This window comes from Phyllostomus discolor, chromosome 15 (assembly GCF_004126475.2).
Source record: "Phyllostomus discolor isolate MPI-MPIP mPhyDis1 chromosome 15, mPhyDis1.pri.v3, whole genome shotgun sequence".
NCBI lineage: Eukaryota > Metazoa > Chordata > Mammalia > Chiroptera > Phyllostomidae > Phyllostomus > Phyllostomus discolor.
Window position 1 is genome coordinate 9,788,865 of NC_040917.2, and position 20,599 is coordinate 9,809,463.

Below are 20,599 nucleotides of genomic sequence, written 5' to 3' on the forward strand. Positions count from 1 at the left end.
TGGGTTTTCTTTCCCTGACTGTGGCAGGGTCAGATCCTTCGAGAGGTTCCTCTGCAGGGCTTGCGTGTGTTTTAAATAGCTACTCAGTAGACGTTGCATTTGAGTTGCCATCTCAGGCTTGCTCCTTTGCTCGGGCTAAGCTAAAGAAAAATGAAAGCTGAAGCAGTGGACCATAGGCAGTTTGCTTCTTTGGCCCTTGCCCTGCAGAGACTCACTGGTCTGCTGCTGAGCAGAGAGGAAGTGGTGGCGGTGAGCTGCGTAAGGGACAGTGAGGAGGAACCCCGAAGGGACTGGGCGTCGGTGTTGAGCCCCGGGTATTGGGGAAACATCCCCTTTCTGCTCAAGGTGGGATTATATTTGTAAGCACTGTATACTATCAAAATTCATGTAAATGATTAAAACCATTAAAAGATCTCTAATGTTAAGCTTCTCAATAGCAGTTGAACATAATGTTTAAATAACTGTGGAGTTCGTGAGGAAAAGCCATAACAGCTGTAAGTTAATTTCATTTAACCTTGTAGAGCACTAGTTCTGTTAAATCCTTATTCTTAATGTGAGCTGTGAAACTGCGTACTGTAAGGAAACCTTCTGATCTATTCTTTTATGTTAATGAACTATAACACGTATTCTGATTATGCAAGAAAAACTCGCCCAGTGTTAAAATTTTCAGACAATGCAACAGGTATAAAAATATTGAAGAACAAAAAAAATTATCCTACTTTCAATGTTCTGTTTGTAAAACTACTTTAAGAACAACTATATTATTTTTAGCATTTGCTACTTTTAGTTACAGTTGACCTTTGAACGATCTGGGGGTTAGGGACACTGATCTGACTATCCCTCTCCCCCACAGTTGAAATCCACGTAAACTTTTGGCTTCCCAAAAAATTACTCATCACCTACTGTTAACTAAGAAGCCTTACTGATAACATAAACAGTCTGTCAACACACATTTTGTGTATGTATTATATACTGTATTCTTAAAATAAGCTAGAGAAAAGAAAATGTTATAAGAATTCATAAGGAAGAGAAAATACATTTCCAGTACTGTAATGTGTTTATCAACACTGTAAATTTGGCATCTGTTTGCAAGATGAATTGTCTTTCTGTTAGCACATACATCAACATTGTCTTATATGATACAAAACACTGGGTGTTTTTGTGTGTGTTGTTACTGACACTAGACATCAAAGATGAAGATGATGTGAAAAAAGTCACATTTATTGGCAGGTGTAACGATCGTGCATTGCTAACGGAGAAGCAGCAGTGTGATTGCTTTACGGTAGCCTAGTGTAATCCGTGCGATTGCTTCAGGGCAGTTGGGAATCTCCAAACATTTTCCAATATATTTATTGGAAAAAGGTTTACATTTAAGTGGATCCCTGCGGTTCAAACCCAAGTTCAAGAGTCAGCTGTGATTTTTCTGTTCTGCTTCTGATTGTATACCTGAAGAAATTAACTCAGTTTTCTCGTACCCGACATCTTGACAATGAAGTAAGAAGCAGAATGTTTATAAGGGATAATTTATAAAGTGTTTACCAATCTAAACTGAGTACTATAATGAACTAGTCCTTTATTTTCTTCCTTGTATTTATTATAGGCTTTTGGTTAAAAATCTTATCAGTATGGAAATGTTTTTAAAATTTGCTATTTGTAGCTCAACAAATTAATTTCCGTAATTGCTATTTATTATAAGCTTATTCTGTCATATTTTGTGAGTCATTTCTCAGGTAGCATTTAAGTTTTTCATGAGGACAGTCACTGAACTATTTTATCATTGTTGTGAGATAGTGGTGTACAAAAGTGGAAATAATGAAATCCTACCAACGGGCATTTTTGTTTCAGTTTTTACTAGATGTAATTTTAAATCTAATTTTCAGTCCGAAGAGGCGCTCCTGTGTCGGTTGATGGTCCCAGACTTCTCAAACCAGACCGCCTACCTGTACAGTGGGACTGCTGTCTTCGTGTGCTCCACGGGGACTGGGAGGTTTTCTCCGCCGCAGGAGAAAATTGTCTTCAGTACACCAGGTACGGTAGCGGTTTCAGAAAGCAATAGCCCTGGCTGGCATAGCTCAGTGGATTGAGCGCAGGCTGCAGACCAAAGTGTCGCAGGTTCAATTCCCAGTCAGGGCACATGCCTGGGTTGCAGGCCATGGCCCCTAGCAACCGCACATTGATGTTTCTTTCTCTCTCTCTCTCTCTTTCTCCCTCCCTTCCCTCTCTAAAAATAAATAAATAAAATTTAAAAAAAGAAAGAAAGAAAGCAAGATCAGTGATCTCGCTTGTCCTTCTTAGTGGTCTTCATTCTTTTTCTGGAAGCATTGCTCCAGGCGCAAACCTGCAGGTGTTACTGGGACGTTCGGGACCACGCACTGATGGTAGCTTAAGTCACAACTGAACTGGAAAACCAGAGGTGGTAGATTTCCAAACTGGTGTATGTATGGGCAAAAAATAGCAGCATCTTCTCCAGAAGAGGCCAAGAAGAAAAGGACTGAGACTTAGGAGTAATTGCTTATTTCTGGTTAATAAAAGTTGTTCTTCAAGTGTGTGCAGACCCCTGGATAAGAAGAATCTCAGGTGTTGGACTCATGGGGGTGGGAGAAGTGAGGAGGCTTAGGGAGAGCCATCCAGGAGTGAAAAAAGCCAAACGGATGGTTTAATCAGTACATTTGTCTACAGAGGAGGGGCAGAGGGCAGAACCCAGCGGAGGCAGCAGATGGAACCTAGGTTTCCTCTTCCCCGCACAGGAGCCCTGGCCGTGGTGGGTGGGACGGCCTAAGTAAGGCGCTGAGCCAGCTTAGATTCTCTGCCCGCCCCCCACCATTGGCTTACTCAGTAAGTCGAGGAAGAGTTAGGCAAGAGAGCCCCATTAGATTGCAGAAGCTGCTATTTTTGGATTTTACAGACTGAATAATTTTATTTTTTTGCTTAATATACTTGCTGCTGTCCTTGCAAAGCTACTTTTTTTCCTTTTTATTATTTCTCTTAATTGATTTTAGGGAAAGAGGAAGGGAGAGACAGGCATCAATTTACTGTTACACTTACTTATGCATTTGTTCGTTGATTCTGGTATGTGCCCTGGCTGTGGGTTGGACCGTAGCCTTGGTGTATTGGGATGACACTCCAACCAGCCGAGTACCCGACCGGGGCAAGACTGGTGTTTATTGTCCTAAAGCTGAAGGACACAGAATCCGCTACTTCAGATAGCAGCAGGTTCCTGACATTTGATCTGGGATTAAAGAACTGAGTTCGAAGTAGGAGTGATATTGTAAAGGACAAGAAAATGTTCTTAGTATGTCAGGATGATTTTCTGCTTATGGAGCTAGATTTTAGAAAGCATTCATTTGCTGTGTATAATTGATTGCGTGGTTTTCTTCCTTTTAGGGGATCGTATCTTAGGAGCTGGCTCCTGTGGCGGCATTCCCATCCTTTTTTCTAAGAAGAGTGGGCTGGTGTCTGTGACTCCCAGGGAAAATGTGTCCGTGCTAGCAGAGGACCTTGAGGATTCCTTAGCCTCTTCAGTTGCTGGGCCGAGCAATGAGGTAATGTGGTGCCAGGTGGTTTTTAAATTTTCATCAGACTATTTCCCACAAATGGTTTGAAAAGTGAGACAGTTTTAAAAGAATTGTGATGGAAATACCTTCATTCTTTTATCCCTCTCATCCGCGTTGTCCTGTTTGCCAGGAGCAACTGAATTTAGGTCTTGCAGCGATTTCTTCTGGCATTTTTTCTGTCTTTCTAATTAATCTACTTGTATTGCTGCCTCTGGATTCACCCAGTTTAGACAGTCTCTCGATTTTCTGTTAGAGAAGATGAGAAGTTGGGGTGGCCTGTTACTTTCTCTGCCTCTACCACCCCAGTATAATTTTTCCCATTACAGTGATGACGTGAATATTCTTCACGGTTCACGGAGCCACGTGATGTACTGATTACGCTCCTTGACTGCACAGCTTCCTGTGAGTCTCGGAGTGTGCGACGGACTGGTTCTGTATTTGCTTGCTTGCACCGGCTGACTCGGCCCGCACTTCCAGCAGCTCCGGAGGTGCCGTTGGCAGGGTTTTCCCCGCGGTCCAGTCGGTAGAAACGCGACCCGTGCTGTCCTTTTCCTTCACCCCCAATTCTCGTGGGTGCTTGCCCTGCACCGCAGACGGAGGTCTGCGTCCGTCTCCTCTGCTCTGTCGCCTGCCCTTCCTCCCGCTTTCTGTCCGCCTGCATCAGGGGTTGAACCACAGACGCTTGGGTGGTTGTGCCTGTTCTTCTCCTGGTTACTTTGGGGTGGTTTTCGAGAGGGAGACTGGGGTAGAAGCCACCAATTTTATTTTTCTGTTATCTCGAAACCTTGAAATCCCTGGTCTATAGGATTTGTATCATGCTTTTATAGGAGATTATATATCATACTGTTTGGGGTAATTTCCGTTCGACTAGTATGTGAAATAAATACACTATTCCCGTAAGTAAAAATTCAAGTGATTTGGTACAGTTTCAACAAAAACTAGTGGTTTTTAAAAAAAATCTTTAGTTGTCATGTGCTTTTGTGGTACTGCTGTTCTCAGAGGCCATCTCACCATATTCCAATTCTTCAAAATCCCTAAAATCCTGTTGAAGCTTGAAGTCAGCCATTCTGCTTAGTAACAGACATCGTGATGACTTGTATGAGAGCAAAAAAAGTTGGTTGTGCTGAAATCCCCAGATAATTTCACTCAGTTACATATGCCTTTCCGGAGGACGTTGGTCGATCGTTACGTCGGTCGGTCATTTGGTGTGTGTCGTCGTGTTGCAGCGTGTTTCACGCACATAAACCGTTGGTGCGGGGCGTGTGGTAACCAGCCGGCGTGCTGGGCTGTTGCCGTCGCAGGCCTGCCCAGCTTCGAGTCCAAGAATTGGAAATGTTCTGATACCGTCGCCTCTAAATCACAGTTTGACATTTTACAGAGCATGGTGTTTGAGACCTCCACGAAGAATGAGCCCATGGCCCAGGAAGATAAAACCCGGCTGCTGAAAGCTGCTTTTCTGCAGTACTGCAGGTACGACAAGCTGTTTGCATTGAGGCTTCTGTCTGACGTGCCACTGATGTTTTACTGACGTGCTACCTACTTGTTGACAGAAGCCAGCAGAGACCAAGTCCCGCACGCACCACCTCACAGCCACCTGCACCGGCCCCTTCGCTCCCCTCCCCCCTCCCTGTGGAGTGGGCAGGCGTGCTCCCTGTCTTCGGTTTGAGCGGCACCATCTCCTGCTTCCCCTCCGACTGTCCCCCTTCAGGTTTTCCTCTTCAGTTGTACGTCACTGGCTGCTCTCATGCCGGCTCTTCCTCATCAGCCATCACTCAAACTGCATTTGCTGTGTCTTAGAAAGACTGGTCTCTGTGTCCCCCTCTGGGCTCCCAGCCCTTCTCTCTGTTCCTGTCCACAGCTGACCTACCCGAGAGGTTGTCTGGTGGGCGGGTTGCTGCTGTCCCCCATTCTTTTCTCTCTTCCCTACACAGTCCCTTCTCCTTCTTGGGCTTCGTTTGCTGGAGAAGCACAAACCTGCCATGATGCGGGCCAGCGTGAGCAGAGGAAGAGTGTTTATGTTTCAGCACATCCAGCACTGCGCTTGTCTTCCCCAGCGCTTACTCTGCCTTCTCCATCCCCGCTGCAGTGACAAATACCACCATCCACTTGTTTGTTCAGAGCAGGGATGTGGCTGTCACCCTCTTAGAGCAGATCCGACCAGTTGCCGGAACAGCCTCAAGTGTCTTCTCTCTTAGCCCTGTGTGTCCCCATTCTCCCTGCAGCTGCCCCGAGTGCGGGCCCCTTCGGCTGCCTCGATGTTTGCGTGGCTTTCTCGCTGGATTTTCCTCCCTGCTGTCTGATCCCCCGTGTACTCTGATCTTGTGCCTCATCCCTGCGGGGTTTGTCTGTGTCTTCACGTGAGCCAGGCATCACCTCCTCTTGGCTGCATTTTCACCTTGTCCCCTGATCTCCAACCACTTGAGAAGAGTTCATTCTTTATGTACTGACTCACCCTGCCTTTAACAAGGTCTGCCTTGGAAGCTTTCTTCCCCTTCCCCTCCCTGCATAGCCTCAGTCCCCTTCGGTGGCTTTCGTTGTCCCCTGAGATGCGGGCGTGCTTGCTCACAAGCCTGGTGTGTGCCCCTGTGCCACCACATGCCCTTTCACACATTCACCCGCCGGCCCGCCCGCACCTCCTCGGCAGGCAGCCCTCTCTTCCTCCGGGAGCCCCTCCCTGCCGCTCCGTGGTTGGGGTTTCCCTCTGTGTTGCCCCAGCCATGGTGCGGGTGCAGCTTCCTGTTTCCTCGTCTGATTCCTCCCAGCGCTGTCCTCCGTGCAGTCCTGGACTGGTTGGTAATGCTGTGTCTGTCCTTCTGTCCCCAGTGCCTAGCACATTCCAAGTATTCAACCTGTGTGTGTTGAACTAATGAGTGCGTGAGAGTTGTCCGTTTTAAATAGTGTTATTGAAAGTAATTGACCTCGGGCTACAACATGGGACTCGAATTTCACGATTAACTCTTTCATGGTGAGTACTGAAAATGTTTTGCCTCCTTTCATATTCTCATTTCCCATTTCATTTCAGAAAGGATCTAGGTCACGCACAAGTGATGGTGGATGAACTGTTTTCCTCCCACTCGGATCTGGGTTCCGACTGCGAGCTGGATGGAGCCGTCGCCCAGATCAGCGTGGACCTGGTGGACGACTACCCAGCCTCCGACCCGCGGTGGGCCGAGTCTGTCCCCGAGGGTACGAACGGCCAGATGGTGGTGGTGTGGGACGATCTGTTTTGAGAACAACATTCTGGTTCTTCAGTTAAAAGGGTCTCAAAGCATATTTTCTCTTAGTTTCTGAAACAATTTAATGTTAATTCAATATTTTTAAAAAGGTGGTAACTTTTAAAGATTTTGAGATGGGCTCCAAACAAACCTATATGACAGGGTAGAAACTAAGGAAACTTTGGGGCAAATCAGCTTGTTGTAGCTGAAAACAATTGTTAATTAGCCCTACTTAGCTGACTCAACATTTTATTTCTGAAAGGCAGTTGATGTCATAGGGAGCATTTGCCACTCGCTAGCCCCCAAATTAAATGATAATTGTGGCGTAAGCACCGCATTTGGCTGATAGAAATTGTACATTTCCCTAAGGGCTGCAGTGAGCAAATCCTAGCATGTCGAGTGGGCACGTCGTGTGTTTCTGCTGATGCTCTCCTGCCCCGGGGGCTGTCCCTCTGGCCCTTCCACCGCAGCTCTGGGTTCCCAGGGACCGGGAACCGTCTCATGCATCCATTGCTTTTCCTGGCTTCCTGCTTCTCAAGCTCGCTGAGCCTCCTTAGAGATTTAGGAAGAAAACATCAGCATTTACTTTCTTTGACTTTTTTTTTTGAACTGGCAAGCTTAGAATGATATAATTGGTTAAACTAGTAACATTTTTGTGTTTTGGATAAATACAGTATGAATTGTATCAGACTCTCAAAATTGTCTCTAAAATTTTTAAACTCTTGGGTAACATTAAAATTGCATTAAAAGGTTGGTGTTTTCACCCTGGCTGGTGTGGCTCAGTAAATTGAATGCCAGCCTGCGAGCCGAAAGATCGTTGGTTCAATTCCGGGTCAGGACATATGCCTGGGTTGCAGGCCAGGTTCCCAGTCGGGGGCGTGTGAGAGGCAGCCGATTGATGTTCTCTCGCACATCGATGTTTCTCTTCCTTCCTTCCCCAATTTTTAAAAATAAATAAATCTTCTTAAAAAATCTTGAATTAAAAGGCTGGTGTTTGCATGTTGTGTAGATTTTTCTTAACTTTTTAACAGCGGTAAATGTTACAAACTCTGTATGTTACGTGTTTTACACTTTGTTACCGTGTTTCAACAGAAGCACCGGGGTTTAGCAACACGTCACTGATTATTCTTCACCAGCTGGAAGACAAGATGAAAGCTCATTCTTTCCTCATGGACTTCATTCACCAAGTAAGCACCCTGCCGCTGGGAGCGGGGCTCCCAGACACGTGCCCTGCCGTGCCTCCGCCAGCTCCTTCCCGGACGGGGGGAGAGGTGTTGTGCTGGGTCGGACGTGACTGGCATTCTGCATTTTCTTTTCCAATTTAAAAGTACGTTAAGTCTAGGGATACTTGGAGGCCTGCTACTTAAAGTGTAAAAGCTGCACTGACAATAAGATAAACAACAGAAAAAGCACGTATTTCAGCAGAAGTGTTGTTTTAGCTTTTCTTGTAACACCCTGTGATATCCTGCTTTCATGCAGATTTCCTGTGTGCTTTTATGTATAAAACTTAGGTTTCCTTGAGTTTATTTCGTATTATTAGATAGACAGTGAGGAATAATAATAAAAATAGGATTTTTATCTGTGGATTTTTTATTTTGAAGGGCCAGTAGAATCAAATTCTCATTTACAGTATTTTTTAAGAGACAGTCCCATTTATACTGAGCCTAAACTAAAATTAGAAAATGTTTTTGCTGCTAGACAGAATCGTTACATAAAATCACCCACTTTTGCCCTCAGTAGTGGCCCCTATGCATATGTCCAAATGCATGAGTTTAATCCCATTTTTGCTTATTTTCTCCCACATCAGTGCTGCTTTCACGTTACAGAGAGTCTAGTCAGCACCGAGTACTAGAACTTCCAGAGGCGGCGAGAGCATTCTGTGTGTGGTGGCCGGGCAGCAGCTCCCTGTTCCTGCGTGGTTGCGGAGCGCCTGAAATGTGGCTGGTTTTCTTAGAATTGTTTTTAATTAACATTTAAATTGCCACTGTGGTGCATCGTGGCTGCCTTGTTGGACGGCGCAGTCCTACACGGTCTCAGAAATGTCCTTGTTCCGCGAGACACGTTATTTTGTGTCACCGTAAAGGCTGTCCGATCACGTGTCTGTGTTTGTGTCTTCACGAGGTGGGCTTGTTTGGGCGCCTGCGCACCTTCCCGGTGAGAGGGGTGCCCATGGCGACTCGGCTGCTGCTGTGCGAGCACGCGGAAAAGTTGTCAGCGGCGGTCGTGCTCAAGAACCACCACTCGAGGCTGCCCGACCTCGTGAACACCGCGATCCTGATCGCTCTGAACAAACGGGACTGCGACATCCCATCCAGCCTGACACCGGCGGACATCTTTTTTAGAGAGGTGAGACTCCTCCCCTCGATGCGGCCTAGAGCTGTGTCATTTACACTCCGATTGTGCCTGAGCAGAGGAAAGGTTGAGGACAAAAGGTCTCGTACGTTATCCCTCAAACAGTGCCCCCGAGGGGCCTTCCCACTGCTGGCGGCACTGGCTGAAACATCCTCCCTGGCCTGCCCTGGGTGCTTCCCTTTGTCTCCCGGTCGCTTTCCCCCAGCAGGCCACCCTTGCCTCTGGCTTCCTGTTCCGTTTGCGGAAGGTGAGGCACTGTCACAGGTCGGAGTGGCCGTTCCCCCAGCTCTCTGCCTTGCCTGCTTCCTCCCTACTTGGCTCTGCCCTCTCGGAGACCAAGGCAGCTGTCTGGCTGCTCTCCCCGAATTTCCAGTAACTGCCCTCTCCCGGTGCCCCTCAGGCCTGGGCTTCATAGCTGCTCCCCCCCGTTGCTAGCTAGCCCTGTGTGCCACAGTGTCCCTTGTTGGTCCCCTTAATCCTGCCCTCGGCTCTTTAAACAGTCCCCTCACTAACCTCACCTCAGCTACCTGCTAGAAACCTCACTTTCAAGATCAGGTTTATTTTCAGAGGAAAAGAAAGCCCTGTAAACTTCAGAGGGAGAAAAGATTAAGATGCTGGCCAGCCGGTGGCAGCTGGACATGGCAGTACCCAGCTGTTGTGCCTGGGTGATGCCTGCCACCCCGGTGAATGGGAGGGAGGTTTGACGCCTTCCCTTAAAAGGTGTTGACGACAAGAGTCTGATTGTCGGGACTGAGACGATAGCCTCGTTCTGAGCCAGCGCTGAGCAACTGCTTTGGGCACGCCAGATGGTGCCCTGAGGTCCTTCACTAGGACTGTCCCCTTCTCCCCGGTGGCATTCTCTGATTCTGGACACAGTGCAGGCGCTTCCCCCAGTTCTGTGTCATGTGACATTGTCTCCTGCATTTGGAGAACTTTTAACTCTGTTTGGTGCCTCTAACTTTATTTTCTTCCTCCTACAACCTAGCTGTAAGGTAGTATATAACAGACTATGCCAAGAAATCTCTTTTTTTCTTATTTGAAAAAACTTGATGTACTGTGTATTTGATGTACTGTGACCTGAAAACAGTTGAACACACTGAACCATGTTCAGGTTTTCTGTTAATTGCATGAGTGTATTTAGTTTGACAAGTATCGTGTCTTCATACCTTTGGGTTAATTGTTTTTCTAGAGAATGTAAGGCAAAGCACTTTGGTTTTTAAACCAGGAACTGTGCCCAAAATCTGAATGAAAGGAAAAAAATCACCTCAAATTTTATGATCTAACCACTCAAACTGTCTTATCATACATAATTTTTCATGGTAAAACAAAGGTTTTCTTTGAAAAAATTATTAATGACACATGATTTTAAAGAATGGAGCAAGAGCCTGGCTCCTTGTTTTGCATTTGGAAGTCATCATGTGGATGCACGAGTCACGCGCAGTGCCTTAGGAATGCACTGGAACACCACCAGACATGTGACTGGCGCCTCCCGGGAGTGCTCCCCAGGGAAGCGGTGAGGTGGAAGACTGTGTGTGTGGTGCCGCCACTGATCTGAACTGCTCGTGGTGGTGCCTGGTCCTCCGCTCCCCTTGGGAGTGGTTCTACAGCTTCCTCCACGGGGCAGATCAATAACAAGGAGAGGGCTGGAAAGAGGAGATGCGTGAGCAGAATGAAAATAGACATTTGAATAGTTTTCTCTTGCCCATTCACTTGCGAGTGGCAGATTACATTACCAACAGGTATTAGCACTTTAGGACAAGAGCGGGTTAACCCAAACCAGTCTCTGATTGGTGGGCTCTGCAGGGGAAATATACTCTGGCAGCCCTGACAGGGAGTACGGTAATAGCGCATCTGCTGGCGGGTGCACTCCCCACCTTGTCTCCAGTCTGGCTCTAAAAGGACCAGGCCCTGTTGGTGCAGCATATGGGCAATATTTGAAACGACCGAATACGTAACTCACAGGATAATAAGGGTGGTTAGTAACTGGGCATTTTATCTGCTTTTATGTTATCTACCTTTAATTCATACATGCTTCGTTATCATTCTCACACTAGTATAAGAAATTCTTACATTTAATCATATAAACTAAATGTGCCAAAGGTTTCTTGCTAGGGTCCTTAGGATGTCTTGGACTGACATCAGAAATACAAAAGGAAGGATGGACAGGTTTGCAAGACAGAATGGTTTTGTTTGGGCCACAGCTAGTTTGTAAGCTTCTGTTTCTTCTCTCTTGAGTGCCCGATGCTCTGTAAGCTCTGAATAATGAGTAAAATCCACTGACTAAATGAAGGGGAAGAGCTTAGCCGTGAGCTCAGACTGGAAACAGGTGTTTCAGTGCATCACTTCCTTACCTGCGTGTGCTAATTAATGACAAAAAAGAGAACAAGTAGAAGTTATGTACTTAATTAGTTATTTTCTGTATAACTGCTGCTATTCTAAAAACATTTCTGTTATGTCTGAAGAAGAGGAATTCTTTGAAGAAAGAAATTGGCAAGTGTATTAGTTTGGGTCATTTTAATTTATTAACTCTTTAGTTTGGTGTCCTACACACTGTAACATCATTTGTAACCTAGTCCTACTGAAAGGCGGGATTGAGCACTAGCAGCTGTAACAAACAAACATCTTGGTTACAGTTGTCCGTCGGTATCTGCAGGGGGTTGCTTCCAGAAACTTCACCACCAACTCCAGAGTTTGCAGATGCTGAGGTTCCTTGTATAAAATGGCACAGTACTTGCTTATAACCTGTGCGCACCCTCCTGTATGCTTTAAGTCATCTCTAGGTAATTTATAGTGATAATAGAATTACTCATACTACCTAGTGCCGGGTACATAGTTGTACTGTGTGGTTTAGGGAGTGACGACAAGAACAGACAAAGTCCGTACGTGCTCAGCACAGCTGCAGCCGTGGTGGGCCTAAATACACAGTCCACGTCAGTGACAGTGGAACATTTTTTTCCCCAAATATTTTGGATTCTACAGATGGCCAAACCTGCAGGTATGAAGGGTCGGCTGTATTTGGTATTTAAATTAAAAGATCTACCTGGTAACAGTCCAGAGGTATCTTATTGAAAGACTAAATTATTTGGGAACTCTAATTTAAAAGTTAGGATATTCGAACTTTTCTTGGTTTTTAAATTTATTTTCACCTCTAACTTCTTTTTTCTGACATTTGAATTGAGGGTATATACAACTTAATGAGGCATGCCCACTGAGTAGATTCTAGGCCGTTGTAATTGCTGCTGTCGCCGTGATTGCTGTTGTGTGTGGTTGACTGGTCTCCCTCCCTCAGGTGTCGCAGGTGGACACCATCTGCGAGTGTCTGCTGGAGCACGAGGAGCAGGTGCTGAAGGACACGTCTCTGGAGTCGGTGGAGTGGGCGGAGGTGGTGATCAACGTGAACACGATTCTCAAGGTACCGGCAGGCAGCGATTTCCGCCGGTCCAGGTCCAGGTCCAGAGCGGGGTAAAGGAGAGAGTGGTTTCAATGCTCCTACTCCGCATCACTCCTAATTTATGAGACTTCAGCCATTCGTTCATTCCAAAAAGTCAGAAAAATTAAGCCATTGTGTCAGTCAGGTAACAGCTGTTTCGAGTATTTGCCTTGTGCATGTTAAAAGCTTCTATAATCCTGAGTTGTATTTGGTAGAATAAGCCTTTTGTTCCGAGGAGGGTACACAAACACATGTATATATCGCTGTAAGTGTGTTAATGTTAACGCACCTGTTTAATTGTCTGTGTTTAATTACTCAGCTCACTACTTACATTATTGAATAAAATGTCCCATTTAATTTTAGCTAATGCACTTTATAATAATGGAGTTGGTTTTTTGTTTTTTTGTTTTTTGTGGGTTTTTTTTTTTTTACTTTGGTTACTACCATTTTCCAAAATTGAAGTTGGACGAGGGAGTTAAACAAATTTCAAATGCAGAAAGAGCCAAAAAGTTGTCCTGCAGACCTACATTGAGGATTTTTTCATGTTAATAGACTGATGGTTCTTTGCATTACCTTTAGAAATTCTGGGATCAGCACTTTCTGCATATGAAAACTCATTTCATTGTTTTCCAGGACATGCTGCAAGCTGCTAGTCATTATCGACAAAACAGAAACTCGGTGTATAGAAGGGAGGAACCACTAGGAAAAGAACCTGAATATATTCCATGGACAGGTGAGGTTGCTAACACTGAGCCCAGAAACGCTGATTTGTTAGCAGTTATTCAAAACATATGCTAATGAGCCATCATTTTTAGAAGCTGTACTATTCCCCTAGTGCAGGTTTGTTGTGAAATGAAAAATAACTTTTTAAGTCGATCTCCAAAAGGAACAATTCTCGTGAAAATCACTCTCCTCCCTTGGGATCATTTATAGGGCTCCGTGATTTACGTATCGAACCAGCACTTACTACACATCTACCAGGTTTTAATGCATGTAGTTATTCACAGAAGCAGGCCCCGGCCCTGGACGTGTTGACGACACTTTATGTTGACTTAATACAGGACAGTGGGGGGAGTAGCACAGAAGCAGTTGAGAAGGAAGGAAGGAGGAAGGCACACGTTTACCTGGCTCTGCTCAGGAAGTGTCCGTGCAGAAGGTGGGGTTGGAGCAGGACAGAGAGGTGTCAGCTGAGCTGGTTTATGTTTCCAGTGGTGGAGAAGGGGTAGAGTTTTTAGGCAACTGGTCATCCCCCTCTCCGTTTTACATCCCTTACTTCCCGCATCACTTCGTGTGGTTTCACAGCAACGAGCGGTCCTGCCGGCATCCGAACAGCAATCACACGCCAGCATGAGATCGTGCTGAAAATGGTGTACCCCCAAGCAGACAGCAAACTCCGCAACATCCTGACGGAGCAGCTGGTCTCGCTGATCGATTGCTTCCTGGACGGTTACACTTGTCAGCTGAAGTCCCTGGACAGATCCAGTGATCAGGAGAGATACAGCAACCTGGAAGTTGAATACGCACAGAGGAGATCAGAGCTCTTGTCTCCTCTCCGTGAGTGCAAGGGGCTTTACCTCGGGCTGCGGGTCTTTGAATTTGCAGAGCAGTTGAAGGAGTCAAGTCATCAATGCAGTGTGTTTGGTGTAATATCGTTAATCTGAGTCTGCCAAGAACGTAGAGCAAATATGTACGGCTTTCTGTGTTTATTTAACCTTGTTTTCATGAGGATTAGGAGGGCTGCCTTGTGCTAGTCCATGCGGGAAGGGAGCAGCAGCCGAGGTAGGCAGTGGGGAAGCAACGGACTGGATTTGCATCTTGAATGATTTTACATGGATTCAGAAACCAAATGCCAGTAACCGGAAAGGTTTTTCTTCCATTGGTTATTTTTAGTGTAATCCAAATAAAGATAAAATTGTAAGTGTATTTTTAAATTACATTTTAAGTTTTTGCTAATAAGATTTTTTTCCCACCTGGTATCCTTTTCCACAGTCACACTGGGCCAGTACTCATGGGCGGCTTCGCTGGCGGAGAAGTACTGTGACTTTGACATCTTGGTGCAGATGTGCGAGCTGACCGACAACCAGAGCAGGCTGCAGCGCTACATGACCCAGTTTGCAGACCAGGTACAGACGGGGAAGATGATACCGTTCTTTTGTGGTTAACTTTGATACTAATTTGTATACTATGTTTCTTTGTAAATTGGTAGTTCTTCATATGTGAGTATTACTGAGAGTTTTCCTTAGGTATATGAGTATTGGTAGAGTTGTAAAATTCTGACTAGAAAACAGTGAGAGCCCAGGACGATACGTTTAGAGAGCCCAGATTCCCATAGCCCTGAGGTTGCTGCTTTTCCCGGTTTGAAATCGTGCTTCCTGTTTTTTAACATAGTTCCCATTCCCACACTGTGTGGGTGAGTGTAAGTTGCTCTTTAGAGCCAGTTTATTCAGTCTCTTGATTTTTATGTAAAAACTGATCTTTCTTCCTCACTACAAAAGTGAAATTGTATAAAATTCAGAAAACTCCTAAAAACAGAAAAGATTTTTTAAAAATCACTTAAATTCCAGCATCCAGAGAGAACTGTTTTAAACATTTGGTTTAGATTCTAGGTTTCTTACTCTATATTATTATAAACAAACATGTTTTATCAACTCTTTATTTTACTTAATACATCACATTTATCCATAACATCAAGTAATTCCACAACAACATTTTTTTTTCACAGCATTTTAAAATAGTTGTAGAATTTCACGGAATGGATGCAACTTGTCTTATTCAGCTAGTCCCTGATGGTTGGACAGGACTTGGCTGGTATTTCATAGTGGCACTAAACTGAGTGGTATCGTGCCCATCGTTTTTATTCTTTTTACGGATTCTAGTTTCCTGTTGACAGTTTCCACCCATTTTGCATTGTGTATTTTATTTTCCTTAGTAGTTACTTTAAAGCCCCCTCGTACTGCAGATCTGATCATCCTGAGGTCTGCTTCTATTGCCCGCTTAGTAGCCATGTTTTTCTGCTTACGTCTTGTGATTTCTGTATTGTACTTTGGGTATTGTGTATAAAAGCCCCATAAAGGTGGAAACCGATGCTTTTTTCCAGCTGGGATAAGCAGAGAGGCCACTCAGTTTCATCGACAGAGGTGGGCTGGGGCTGGGTTGCAGCTTTTGTTGTATTATTTCAGTTCTGGTTTCAAAAGCCTATGGGACTGATGTGTTCATTGCAGAATTCCCCCTCTAGGGGGCTCTCTCTCAGCTACTCTGAGTCTGCAGGACATTTTCTTGTTCCTTTCAGCCACTCTGGCATCCAGCAACCACCCTGCAGGGGAAACTGGCTGGTCCCTCGGGGCCTCTCTAGAATCCGATTCATCGGGCTGGCACAGAGGCCTACCGCTGAAAATCTTGCATTCCTGGAGTGGCAGTCTCGGCACTGCCCACGGAGCTGTCTGTCGTGATGGAGATGTGGCTTGCACGTGCTGTCCAGAAGTCTTCCAGTCACATGTGGCCACCGAGCACTTGGCATGTGTCTAGTGCAACTGACCTACTGAAATTTTAAATTTCAGTTAAGTTTAAACAGCTGCATGTGAGGCAGAATGTGTCTAGGTTCTACGTGATTTTGAGTAAGATCTTTCTGAATCTGAATGTCCTCATTCGTTAAATGAGGTGCTTCAATTAGGCGACTTTTGAGGATCCTACAATATAGGAAATTAGTGGTAAAAAACAAGATTTCTGTTCTGTAGTCTGAGACCTTTGGAAGAAATTTAGCATTTTATTATCAGAAATGTATTTTTTAAAACTATATTACTAAGTAGTATTGGGTTCTTGCCTGTGTTTGTAGAATTTTTCAGACTTTCTCTTCCGTTGGTATCTGGAGAAAGGGAAGAGAGGCAAATTACTGTCTCAGCCCATTGCTCAGCACGGCCAGTTGGCGGACTTTTTGCAAGCTCATGAACATCTCAGCTGGTTACATGAAATCAACAGCCAAGAATTAGAAAAGGTAAGAAGGACTCAGTGATATGGAGCAGATTTGGGTAATTTTTTAGTTAGCTTTAATTTAATTCTTGGTAATTAAAATACTACTTGTAAATTATTTTAAGTGTGTATCTCTTATTCACTCACATAATTTGAATATTTTTGATTTATGATAGTGTTGCCATTACCTCTGATATCTCAATTAAAAAATGTAGTCCATTGTGATTCAACTGTTATGACAGTAAAATAAAGTACAAAGATCTGATTAACATGTAACTAACACTTGACCTTTTTTGTGATGAGTATTATAATAAAAATACTCAAATCATGAGTAAAAACAGTACGTAAGTTCATTTTAAAGTTCTTGACAGGATGTTGAGGTGAACGATTAATTGTTGCAGAGCAAATGCTTTATACGTGTCTCTTCCCAGTAATTAGTGTGGGTGGCTGATACTGTATTGTGAAATTACTTTTCCACGTGTACGGCACTCACCCGTGTTACGGTTTGCTGATACTGACTTGATCTTTCACTGATGTAGCCGAGGGGTAAGGAGGTCTGAGCTGCACCTACTGTCTGTTTCAACTTGAATTAGTAACCGGGGTCTTGTCCCTGTGTTCGTATGTTGTTTGTTGTAGGCCCATGCGACACTTCTGGGCTTGGCGAACTCGGAAACTCGCTACTTTGCAAAGAAGAAAACCCTTCTCGGCTTGAGTAAACTGGCTGCATTAGCATCAGATTTTTCAGAAGATACACTGCAAGAAAAAATCGAAGGTAAAAGAGAACTTCAACAACGAGACACACAAATCGGTCATGCTGCCCATGGACTCTTACAGTGCGTTTCCTTGTCACTTCCTGGGGCCCGTCCGAACGGGGGCCCCTCTCCCCCTTTAAGAGGAGCGCTTCCCACTCACTGTCCTTACATAGCGGCTCAGGTACACACTGGGACTGTCTCTTCAGAGAAAAGTGATTTGTACTTTAAATAATTCCTAGAGGATGAATTTAAGTGATTTGCACTCAGTACTCTGAGTACACCCTTAGTGACTCATTCTGAGAGGAACGGCGAAGAAATCTTGACCTTCACTCCAGGGTTGGTTGTAGGTAGTGGTCCTTCTGAAGTACTTGGTTTCGAGGTCACAACCTTTTGATGTCATAATTGTGAAACTGTTTCATGTATATTGTAGATTGAGGAAAGGTTGAATATACTAGTTTTGAGAACCAGGGAGAAGGGAGATACAAAGATGGATAGAGGGGTGGATACTGTATTGTTGCATTTGGATCAGAGCCATAAGATGGAATCACGGTCCTTTAAGAAATGATTGGCCCTGCCCACTGAAAAGACCCAAAGCCGTGGCATCCCAGGAGAGCATACGGTACCTAGTCCCGTATTTTGGTTTCTAACCGCCGTTTCTCAGGAAAAGGAAATGAGGGCTGATTGAAGAAATGGTCTCGGGGAGTCTTACTGGGCCAGAGAGCACAGTTAATCCCAAGATCTCAAACACAGTAATTCCCACAAGCCTGGCCAAGTTTGGGGATAATTTGAATACCAAAAAGAGTGGCGGTAAAGGAATTTCAGTTTTTAAAAAAATCCACAAGTCCTCAGTGATGCCCAAAAGGGGAGGGACCCATGAAATACTTCTTTACCTAAAAAGAATGCTAACTAATTAATGTACAGAGAATGGTTGACTTGGAAAGGCCCTATTCTGCAGCCAGGGTGCATCACTGGTCATCAGAGGGTGCTGGCACTACCGGGTCGAGGGGCTGGGGGAAGAGGGTACTCTCATGTTTCAGAGTCTCATCGCACAGATCTGATGGGTATCACCACCCACAGTGAGGTGAACTCCCATTGTGCGTGTGTAAGGGTGGTGTGGCTCCACAGTACGTAACACCACCAGAGTGTGTACATAACACCACCCCATGTGTGTTCTTGCTGGAAATGTCCCACCTGAATCTAGTCTCAAGAGAAGCATAGCTGTATCGATTGGGGGCCATCAGGCAGTGTGGTCAGCCCAGCCAGCAGCAGGAAAGACGGCAGCAGGACGACCGGAGGCTGCCCTAGGTCCGCGGAGCCCGAGAGCCATGGCAGCCCAGTGCGGTGTGAGGTTTTTGATTGGCTCCCGAACCAGCCCCCAAGTGACCAAAACTATGACGGACATTTTGGGGGTGACTGGGGAAACTTGAACTGACTTACTGTCAGGTGATATTACCAAATTGATTATTAAATTCTTCAGGCCTGATTACTATATTGTGGTCGAATGTCCTAGTTCTTAGGAGGTATGTGCTTCAGTTTTGAGAAATGAAATGCCCTGGTGTCTCCCTCTTTCATTAGATTTAAGGGGGCAAAGAGGAGCAAAGATGGGAAAAGGTCAACAGCAGGCTATTCTGGGTGTACAGCACACACCGTATTCTTGACATGTTTCTGTAGGCCTGAAATTTTTCAAAATAAAAGTTGGTGGGGGAACCTCAGCTGTGTGGTCGGCAGCGAAGTACGTGCAGACCGGGGATTCTATAGCAAGGCTTAGCCGCAGCGTTCGGTCTCTGGCGTCAGACTCGGGTTACGCTGCTGTCATTCTTTTTCCTCGGGAGAGTGGGTGTCGTCGGAGGAATCAAAACAGAAACTGAGTCTATCTGGTTTCACGTGTTTCCTCCAACTGCCTAGCTTTGTGACCTTGAGCAGCTGATTCACCCTCTGAGCCTCAGTTTCCTCACCTGTAAAAGTGAGTTAAAAAGGATAGACATTGCATATTCCTTGAAAAAAAAGTCTTAATAAATCATAAGATTAGCATTTAACTTTTATTATTAAAGTTACTTCTCACCATTCTGGCTTCTACGATAAGTCACATGACTTGGAGCAGACCATGAATGTGCTTCAGCATAATCAGGAATTGAAAATAAGCAGAATTGAAACTCTTTTAAGATTTTATTTATTTACTTTTAGAGAGGGAAGGGAGGGAGAGAGAGAGAAACATCAATGTGAGGTTGCTGGGGGCCATGGCCTGCAACCCAGGCATGTGCCCTGACTGGGAATCGAACCTGCGACACTTTGGTTCGCAGCCCAAGCTCAATCCTCTGAGCTACGCCAGCCAGGCAGAATTGAAAGTCTTAAGATCATTGAATAGTGATGGCATTATCTTTAGAGATGCTCCTTTTTCTTTTTACATTCAGACCTTTAGGAAGAGCAAAAATGAAATCTACTCTCCCCCCGCCCCCTGTCATCTTGAATTCTAGAAATGGCCGAGCAGGAGCGCTTTCTGCTGCACCAGGAGACCCTGCCTGAGCAGCTGCTCGCGGAGAAGCAGCTCAGTCTCAGCGCAATGCCTGTCCTGACCGCGCCACAACTCATCCATGTACGTGCCTTCCACATCCCTGCCCCATTTCTTACTCTCAGACACCCTCTGGGTCCCCTGGGCCAGGCAGTGTAGTTTCTAAGAGGAGTCATCTGTCCTGCTCCTGGTAACTGCCCCGGAATAAGCTGTCAGAGCTGCTGGGGAGCAGGGAGCCTGTGAATCTTACCCCTGAAGGAGCCTGTCCAGTTGGCCAGGAGGGGCTCGTGGTGTGCTACGCTCTCAGCCTGGGGCCGGTGTGTGTCCTGGGGGCTGCTGCAGGCCTTTCTGTCAGAAGGGTGCCTCCAGGGCCTGGGCTCTGGTAGCCTGTGACTGCCGTGCTCTCCCTTTTCCTCTGAAACACAACCCACTCATCCCTAAAGGCATCGCCAGATTGCAGGCCGCAGCCTAGAAAAGAGTTTGGTGGTTGCGCACACTCACACTCGTAGCTTCAACTCTACTTCTTACTGCTTTCAAGAAGGCATTTCAAATGCAAGAACGATGTCATAGCATTACCTTGAAGTGGCTCTTGTTGTATTAAAAAGAAAGAAGACAATTCAAGAGCACGTATACTTTAGCTATTATTAGTAACATTTCTTACAGTGGAGCTCACAGCAGCCTCTCCTGATGCAGCATATTTCAGAAATCCAAGATGCTGCTGTTCGTGTAACTCACCTTTGTTTTATGTGTCAGTAAGAAGGAGAAAGTAGTGCTGTCTTGCTCTGACACACCATCGACTTTAGTACCACGTTCCCAGTTCA

At 45.3% G+C, this 20,599-nt stretch overlaps 1 protein-coding gene across 2 annotated transcripts in view; it reads left to right on the forward strand.

The window, feature by feature from the left end:
* Nucleotides 1–20,599, forward strand: part of NUP133 (nucleoporin 133) — a 40,065-nt gene that overhangs the window by 12,152 nt on the left and 7,314 nt on the right. For both annotated transcript variants that reach the window (XM_028531150.2, XM_036016122.1), the window contains exons 10-22: nucleotides 1,881–2,028; nucleotides 3,385–3,542; nucleotides 4,933–5,024; nucleotides 6,577–6,740; nucleotides 7,862–7,956; nucleotides 8,891–9,115; nucleotides 12,411–12,533; nucleotides 13,185–13,284; nucleotides 13,854–14,105; nucleotides 14,541–14,674; nucleotides 16,384–16,542; nucleotides 17,154–17,289; nucleotides 19,744–19,862. In XM_028531150.2, the coding sequence (XP_028386951.1) occupies nucleotides 1,881–2,028; nucleotides 3,385–3,542; nucleotides 4,933–5,024; nucleotides 6,577–6,740; nucleotides 7,862–7,956; nucleotides 8,891–9,115; nucleotides 12,411–12,533; nucleotides 13,185–13,284; nucleotides 13,854–14,105; nucleotides 14,541–14,674; nucleotides 16,384–16,542; nucleotides 17,154–17,289; nucleotides 19,744–19,862 (1,905 nt within the window). The remainder of the gene's footprint in view (nucleotides 1–1,880; nucleotides 2,029–3,384; nucleotides 3,543–4,932; nucleotides 5,025–6,576; nucleotides 6,741–7,861; nucleotides 7,957–8,890; nucleotides 9,116–12,410; nucleotides 12,534–13,184; nucleotides 13,285–13,853; nucleotides 14,106–14,540; nucleotides 14,675–16,383; nucleotides 16,543–17,153; nucleotides 17,290–19,743; nucleotides 19,863–20,599) is intronic.